At 35.8% G+C, this 9,177-nt stretch overlaps 1 protein-coding gene across 1 annotated transcript in view; it reads right to left on the bottom strand.

The window, feature by feature from the left end:
• The window catches only part of SNTG2 (syntrophin gamma 2), a 225,310-nt gene that overhangs the window by 69,453 nt on the left and 146,680 nt on the right, over positions 1-9,177 (bottom strand). The window contains exons 7-8 of the mRNA XM_072410095.1: positions 9,013-9,100; positions 6,384-6,475 (exon numbers count right to left, since the gene is read on the bottom strand). Coding sequence (XP_072266196.1) covers positions 6,384-6,475; positions 9,013-9,100 — 180 coding nt within the window. The remainder of the gene's footprint in view (positions 1-6,383; positions 6,476-9,012; positions 9,101-9,177) is intronic.

The following is a 9,177-nucleotide window of genomic DNA, read 5'->3' on the forward strand; positions in this document are numbered from 1 at the left end:
CACCAAACTTGCGGACTCCGGACCACACATGCGCAGGGAGCCGTACGTCACTTAAAGGGGAAGAAACTTTCCCCAGAGTGATGTCATGATGCCAGAACCCACCCACTATCCAGGGACACAACTCACCCACCGCTCTGAGCCTGCGATCCATACAGGGGACATGGTTGGGGACGGCTGGTTCCCTTTCTCTCGCAGCCCAGCTGTCAGACGGCCGCAGTGGGGGGATTGAGGACTCCTGCATTGGGATTCTTCTTAAGGTAGATGTAACCCTAATTAGATGGCTATTAGTTTGTCGGATAACTTTGGCTTATAAACCAATGATTTTTTTTTCTTTTAGGAAATACTGTTCCCCTATTTTCAGCTTTTATTGGCATTTCAGTTCCACCAATCTCCTTTATCCTCTTACATGTGTACACTGCAGTGATGGCTTTATATCATTGCTTAGGGTAAGGTTCCTGATGATAGTGGTGGAGTATGACTGTGTGATAATGTCCTTTTATAATTGGCATCAGGTAACAAGGAGGAGACAGGGACAGAGTATTATCACCCTACATCAGCAAGTGGCAGAACAAGAGACATAATCACTACATATTATCTTATTGTAATCTGTAGATTTATAAGATTAATAATTGCATTTAATACGACAATACCATGCTAAGCATTACATGATTTAGTCATCAAACTTTTCAAATTAGAAATGCAATCACAATGTGAGTTTGAGTTTATGGTAAATCCAGCCTGTTTTCTTAACTTAACATTTCAAACAGAAATCCAGAATACACACATACTTAATAAGTGACCTAAGACTCGAAGTACTCAGGATGTTTGTATTGGACAGAGCCTTCTTGTGAGGGCAAGTGTTCATACAATGTGTTGTTTTAATCAGGTTGTTTTTGCCAGAATGGTTACGTAAGGTGCGCGTTCTAACCTAATATAAAAAAAGAGAGCCTAAACGCACAGCATTTAATACAGATGAATTCTTTTTTTTTAGGATTACAAACACAACCTTGTACACAGGAAGAATTGAGCCCTGCTCACTCCATTCTTACATTAAAGATGTTTCTCAGCAGCAAACTGCTTTCAGAGTCTATTCACCCCTATAGATATTAATTGTAATGTGCATTACACTTAATGGAAGGAATTTTATTTACTTGATTAGCCTGAATGCAACAGGCAAATTGATAGTAAATTGGACTGAGCATCAGATATATTTTGTTTATGCTGAGTGCACACATGCTTCATAATGTGTAAGTGTAACTCCCTCGGCTGGCTTGTGCATTGTGGTAATGCAAATTTCACCATGAGTTTCCGACACACATATTAATTCATGGTATTATGTGCATTGGGTTACTATTTATTTAGGATGGCACATTCAGTAGCTGCTAATGTACCCGCAATATCAAGCACCACAATGGCTCCATCAGGATTCTGCAGGTCCTGTTTTTGCCAGCTTATTCAAAATAAAAGGTCTGCAGCAATGTTGCCAATTGCTTGTGGATGCTACATGGAGAGTCCAAAAATATGTGGCAACGCTGCCACATCTCAAAAATGGATATTAGACTGACTTATTTGATGCAATTTTATATGTTTTTGTGATTTTAGGCTCAGCCTCCAGCTAACAGCAAGGTAAGACAAGGTAAGAGTGCTTAGCAAATAGAAAGAACAACTTTACAAATAATTGTACATACAGGTTACTTACAAAAAACAAAAAGATACACAAAAAATATATAGATATATATTCATATAATACAAAAAACTTCAAAACAGCCTGGGATACCTTTCTTTGCAAAATAACAGCTATTCACGCCTCTGTCTATATACAGCACCAAACTCCTATCTCTCTATTTCCAAAAATTCATTCTGATCTGAACTTTACAAGTACTAAAGTAAAAAAAGAAAAACAAGACCTCACAATGCTCACATGGCCTGTAGAGTGACCTAGAATGCTTCAGTTTGCTCAGGAAATATCGCATTCTACATAAAAAGTCCAATTTCATGAAAATACATCACATGGCAAAGCTGAAGTATGATTTTGCAAAAATTTTCACTTAAACATTGTTTTTTACTTCAAAATTGCTTTAGATAATTGTACCCTTTCTTGAAACAAGATGGGGCTCAAGATAAGCGAGCCCCATCTTCTTTCAAGTACCATCCACAGTCAATGTATTCTTTTTGGCTAAGATTCTGGCTTGAAAATTATTAATATTATTACACAGTATGTATATAGCACCAACATATTACACAGCGCTGTACAAAGTCCATAGTCATGTCACTAGCTGTCCCTCGAAGGGGCTCACAATCTAATGTCCTCATCATAGTCATATGTCTTTAATATAGTCTAAGGTCAATTTTTCTAGAGGGAAGCTAATTAACCTAACTGCATGTTTTTGGAATGTGGGGGGAAACTGGAGTACCCGGATTAAACCCATGCAATCACAGGGAGAACCTGCAAACTCCATGCAGATAGTGTCCTGGCCGAGAATCGAACGGGTTACTGCAAAGGCCAGAGTGCTAACCTCTGAGTCACTGTGCATAAATATATAAATAGTTGTTTAGTTTTGAGCTGTCTTCACTGTCTTTGTGACTTACTTCGAAGTTAAAGTGACAACTTATTGAGAGAAGGCTGCTAACTGATATCATAGTCCATGCCTAGACAAAACTTAGGCAGTTTTCCAGAAAAATTATACAGTTGCTGTAAATTTGTGACTTGTCAGGAGTTTTTTCATGCTGTAAAGTTTCTTTAAATAAATACAGCTGACGGATGAACCTGAAGCACATTGCTTTGTATTTATAGCATGCAATAAACAGTTCTTTGAGTGAAGGCATTAATCACTGTAGCTTCTGTACCTGTAAACCCTGTATAGACCACACCAAGTTTTACATTTCTACCATGGGCCTGCTTGTTCAGTGCTAACGTCTTTGTTATTACTTGAGATAACAACATAATATATTCTTTTTGGGCTTTTGGTACCGTTGTCTTGAAAAAGGTATTTTATGTTCTTATCCATTTTCTAATCCAAATTCTATTTCTATTTTCCTATCTATAAAAATTAACTAATTATTAAATGTGTAATCTATAGGCAAACAAAAATTTGTAGAAAAAGGAAGAAATGTGTTTTTAATCATTTTTAGGCATTGTTACTGTAAATAAAAAAGTATAAAATTATAATGGGTCCATTCATTACGCAGTAAAACCAACATTTACCAAGCATTTTTGCACATATAGTGTAGTGAATGATTTTCTAGCAGAGAATGTTATGTGAATTTCAGATTGAATAATTTAATGCAGCCTTTCTTCTTTTTACATGGAGAAACCCTTGAAATAACTTTAAGGTCTTCAGGGAACCCCTACTATAATTACTATATCCACAGCTCACAGTACATTAGTGTGCTGGTCAGTGGGAAGAATGTCACCCTTACAGACAGCCAAAAAGATAATTGATCAAGTGACCTGGGAGGCAAAACTGCTCATTGCTTGTGGAACCCCTAGCAACCTCTGAAAGAACCCTGGTTGAGAAACACCGATTTAGAGTAACTACTAAAATTAAATTTCTGGTTTAAAAAATGGCAAAGGTATTTTCACAATAAAAATATTTTTTTAGTTTTATGCAACATTGAAAAAAGAATGAATCAATAAACAATTTGTGAATGTATAGAAAAAAAAGAATCATAATAGTTCTGGGGAGAAAAGAGATAGTTATGGCTGAGTAGGGTTAAAGCGTACCTAAACTCACAAATTTCACTTAAAAAAAGGGTGGACAACGCTTTTATGTTAAGTAAAAACACCGCCCCTTAATTCTCGATCGCCCTTGTTTTAGGCACTTTTGGGTTTAGTTCCTCTTTAAGTATAGGTCAATAAGGAGTTTGATAGAAATACATTTGGTTTTATAAAAAATAAATCTTGTAAAGTCATTTTAACTGATGTCATGCTTAAGAATACAATGACAAGCACAATGAGCGTTACATTGTATTTACTTGATAAAAGCTTGCAAGTGTCATTTAACATCAGAGCAGATGTATTTTGACACCTGCTCCTGCAGTGTAATACAAAGAAATACAAAATGACAGCTTGTAATAGCAGCAGGGAGGAGAGAAGCTGGATGCAAGGGTGGAGAGATGTGTCCTACAAAACTTTATCAAAGTTTTTAGTGTATCCCATTTGTTCAAAATCCCCAAGTAACTAAACACAGAAGAAAGGGGATAGAAAGGGAATAGGGAATTTCAGTTTACATCAGTTACTCTTTCAAAAACCGAAGTTGGGGAATGGTCTCCAAAGTCAAATTAAATAACTTTATAGAATACAAAATACCATAAAAAATTGTAGGTTAAATTAGTTGGTTTATTCACATAGCAGTTCATCCTATTTGGGTAATCATTTCCAAAGAAGGGGGACAGAGACAAGAGTGTCTGAATAAGTTAGTATTATTGATCAGTTTTGGGAACAACAGGTGCATTATAAGGGCTTTTTGGACATATGGATAATGTTATCTTTATCATTTTAATACATATGCTGGGACAATTTTATTTATCTATTCATTTATTGGAATATACATATACATTGTGTTGTTTTGAAATAGGGCCACTTTTGATAGGGATGGTTGGTTGACTATTGTTTAATAAATTAATGCACATGCAGACAAAGCCAATCTGGGGAAAGAAAGTCATAAAGTTCTGCAGAATTTTCCAACTCAAGGTAAATACTGGTGGCTCTCTAGCCCAAACCTAGGTGCTGCAAAAGCCACAAATCTTAGTATGAAAACTAAACAGCTAGCAGATATATTTTATTGGTAAAAGAGAATTTTCCCTCCACAAAATCATTCCTTTTGAAAATAGGCTGATAGGGATCATGCACAGAAAGACACACACAAGCAGTTGCAGATTCTGTGTGTAAAGTATTAACCAATAAGCTCCCATGTGCATGAATATTTTGCATTGTCAAAGCTAATCAAGGTGGCTTCTGAAGACTCCTGATCCAGAACGAAGACGGGAATGAGATGAAAGCATTAGCAACATAGCGATGGCAGATGTCACAGAACTATGGGGGTTTACTTTGCCATGGTATATTTGAACATTACAATAAAAGGGGATCCAAAAAATTTAATTCCACTGTAAGTGAATGTCAGATTTAACATCATCCGGCAACTCAAACATTTTATAGAATGTATACCACCAGGTCCTGCAGTTAGCATAAATCTACATAACTTGGGTACATGGAACAATTTGTTGTGTGTGCTAATTAGGAATTAAATGGAACAAGTTGAGTTTGCTGTTGACAGTTCCATTGTCTGAGCTGAGGTTTCCATTTTTGCTCTAATATGACCAGGTGAACAGTTTGCTTTCTATACCTTCCAAAAAGTTTTTAGGCTAAAAGAGTTTAAGAATGCTCAAGAAGTAGCGAGCAAGTAACAAGTAGTAAAAAAGGTCATTTAACCTTCTTGTTCGCTAATGAATATTAATTCAGAAATTTTCGCTTCCTATAAGAACACAGTTTTAATTATTTTAGCAAATCACAATTAATTAGAGGAAAAAGTCATTTTTTATAATTAATTTGCTGAAGTGATGTGCAGTATGTGATTAACAAAGGCTTTGCCACTTACATGTCAACTCAAGGACAATTTCAAGACAGTTATTTGACAGTGCACAAAACTCAAGTGCACTACAATTACTCACATCAAATACATATGCAATATGCACTAAACATAATAATTGCATGAATATTTCTTTACTTGTCAAGGACAATGACAGTGTCCTCTATATCATTTTCTGATATAAAGTTTATAAACCCTTTTAACAGAAAAACATACAATAAAGTGTGCTTCCAAGTTACTTTTGAACATATACTTCAGCAGATGTGAAACTTTCCAATAAACATCATAAGCAATGCATATGCTTGGCAATATCAGCAAATAAAATTAACCAACAGTCCAAACTTGCCTTACTAAAGAGACCATAGATATGTTCCATTTCCCATCTGTACATACAAAGGGATGAGGTTCATGTTTGCTGCTGAATTGAGCTCACAAACTTATGTGAAATTTTACAAGGCTGAACTATTTTTAAGCATCAAGTTAATATGGATTTACTTCTTGAGACATAATTAAAAATCTTGAAAAAAAACAGTATATATGTGTTGCACTTTTCTAATAAACAAATACTTTTTCACAGTGTCAGCGTGTTTCTTTCTAGGTCTCATGTCAAATAGTGTTGGTCGAATAGCTCAGTGTTCGATTCAGCGGCTATTCGATTGAATAGCGCAATATTTTTTGGGTGATCGAACACCAAATTTGAACACCCTTGAAAGTCTATGGGGGGGGATTCAGGTTATTTTCGTGACTGTGTAGAGCTGCAAGAGCAATCAGGGGAGCGGAGCTGACTTGTCATACCGTATTTGAAGTATTTCCATTCAGATGTAAACCACTATCAAATAGAGGAGATGAAGTGCCACTGCTGTGGTCACTCGGTGGATCTGGAGAGCCTGAAAACAGAAAAGAACAGAACACAAAGAAAATAAGAAGAATGTAATTAAAAGGCATGACTAAAATGTGTTTACAGTTTGCTTTTTTCTGTGAAGTTGTGGGAGAGGTGGGCTTCGGCATTCAATGAAATACGAAAGCAGGGATAAACCACTCTATTCTCTTTTTAAGGGGTTAAAAGATCGGTTGAAAACCAACATAAGCACTCTTGCAACTGTGACAGTTATCTCTGGAGGAATGCCTGGAATATACCTGCTTTGGGAAACAGTGGGTTTAGGTGTGCTTTAATGAGAATAAAACTGAGGGGGTATCTGATCAAAATAAAGAAAAAGTTATTTAAGCAGGTAAAACAAAAAGGGGACAACGAAAGTTGTATTTTCATTGCTTTGTGCCAAACAGGGGCATACATAGGTTGTGTTCAATGTCAGTACTGCAGGCCTGATTTATTAAAGCTCTCCAAGGCTGGAGCGGTTACACTTTCATTAGTGAACCTGAGTGATCTAGCAAACGTGTAATGAATCTACTCCAGGATTGGGAACATTTGCTAACAAACAGTAAATGACTTTACAGGTTTCATTCCAGGTTTGCTGGATCACCCAGGTTCACTGATGAAAGTGTATCTTCTCCAGCCTTGAAGAGCTTTAATAAATCAGGTCCAAAGTCTATAAATTAAAAAAAACGAGAGAAGATATTATTTAGGGTTCTCACAGCCTAAATGATTTCTTTATTAGCAGCTTTAAAAAGGTTTACAAGCAAATAAAATATCTCCAGCCATTGGCCATTTGTCATGCAAACAGCACGCTTTCCAGGCTCTATGAGAAAGTGAGCTGTTTGCACAAGAAATAATCACTGGCTTGAGATGTTTTAATAGTTTTTTAATCTTTCAGAAGCTGACTGTAAAGGAAAGGTTTATGCCACGATTCCCCTTGAGGCTGTTTTCTCTTCTTTTTTAAATATATCACATGTTCAGGGGCTTTGATTAACCCTTTCATTAACCCAAAAAGTTGGCAGCCATAGAGTTAATTGCAAATAAATCAGTTTACCTGTATTATTGAAACTCTGCATGCAATTTAGTGAGTATATGTCTCTACAGAATTTAATAAAATAAAGTAGAAGTTTGCTTATGTTGGCATTCTTTGCTCATTGCTATACAGTGGTAAATACGATTCAAAGCATTCTTATTTTGTGACTAGGATTCCAGGCAAAGGGGTAAAAATACATAGAGAAACAACCACCACAGCATTACTATTTGAGAAGAAGTAGCCTGATTTGTGGCTTATAGCATCTGGGATTTTCCTATTAAACTGACAAAAAAAAAAAAGCTTTCTCGACCTGTCCCTAGAAATACCATATTAATTTCTGGATTATAGGTGTACCTTCTAATAAAATCTTGAGTGAAACCACAAATGCATAGCTAAAAAAATGAGATACAGGTAGTCCCAGGTAGGCCACATATGAGATAGGGACTGTAGGTTTGTTCTTAAGTTGAATTTGTATGTAAGTCGAAACAGGTACATTATTTTAATAAATGCAATAAAAACAGATGTTTGTCTCAACATAATATTTATTTTAACCTTTTTGTGCATGCACAGTGTGGTGTCAGTTACGCTATAAAACCCTCACTGTGAGTTATTCACAAAACAAAGCAAAAAAAAAAAACAAAACTTTATGAAGCCTAGATATTCATGAACTTCTGGAGCAAGCTCTGCTTTGATATACAAAAAGAGACAACTGAAGAATTTACTTTGTTCATTAATGAGTTACAAAAGGTTGCAGGACAGCTAGGCTTACCCACAACCTCAGCTGTGTTTATCAAAAGACTTCTTTTGCAAATCATGCAGACCTCCCTCATCAAGCCTCCGTCCTGCACACGAGCAAGCAGGGAACCCCCTCGTATCTAGGATTAGTCCATATGTTGAATGTCCTTAACTGGGGGACAACTTGTACATTAGGGTTAGTTGACAATCTTCAATGTATACATTGGGCCTGATTTATTACAGCTCTCCAAGACTATCATGGGGGAATCTGGGTTCTCCCAGACCTCGAATGGGTTTCTTTGCTCGCAAATGGTTTCAACTCTGGGCCAAATTCAATCCAGGTTTGCTGGGTCACAAACATTTTCTCATGAAAACCTATCTTTTCCAGAGTTTTAAAAATCCGAGACCATTGTAGCTGTGTTCAGATAAAATATACATGAACCTTTACATAATGAAATAGTTATAATCAAACATCCAATAAATAAATATTCTCAACTTCTTTAAATCTCAAAACACCATTTTCAAAAGTACAAAAAGTTAAAATAAAATTGATCCACTGTTCATTAAAGTTTTTCCTTATAAAACAGGTAATGACTTTAGAAGAGATAACTAAGTTACATATTTATAAAGAAGAGAATATGATTTTCACAAAGCAGTTACATAGTGACTCAGTTCTGATTTTTTAAAACACAAGCTGCTGTAATATTTACCCAGAATAAATGTCAGGTTCATTGAGTTTTGCCCTAAAGTTAAAATGCAATTTTTTTCAAATACAAGCTTACCTAATGGAAGTTTAAGAAATGAAGGTGCTTCCTTGAAATAATAAACTGTAATGGTGACTTCATCTCCAGCATTCCGCAGCAAGTGGACCTGGTATGAATCCAGCAATTATAAAGAAAATTAAGTTCCATCTATACTTCAATAGCATCTGGACATTTTTACATTTA

The sequence above is a fragment of the Pyxicephalus adspersus genome, chromosome 4, assembly GCF_032062135.1.
Source record: "Pyxicephalus adspersus chromosome 4, UCB_Pads_2.0, whole genome shotgun sequence".
Taxonomy (NCBI): Eukaryota; Metazoa; Chordata; class Amphibia; order Anura; family Pyxicephalidae; genus Pyxicephalus; species Pyxicephalus adspersus.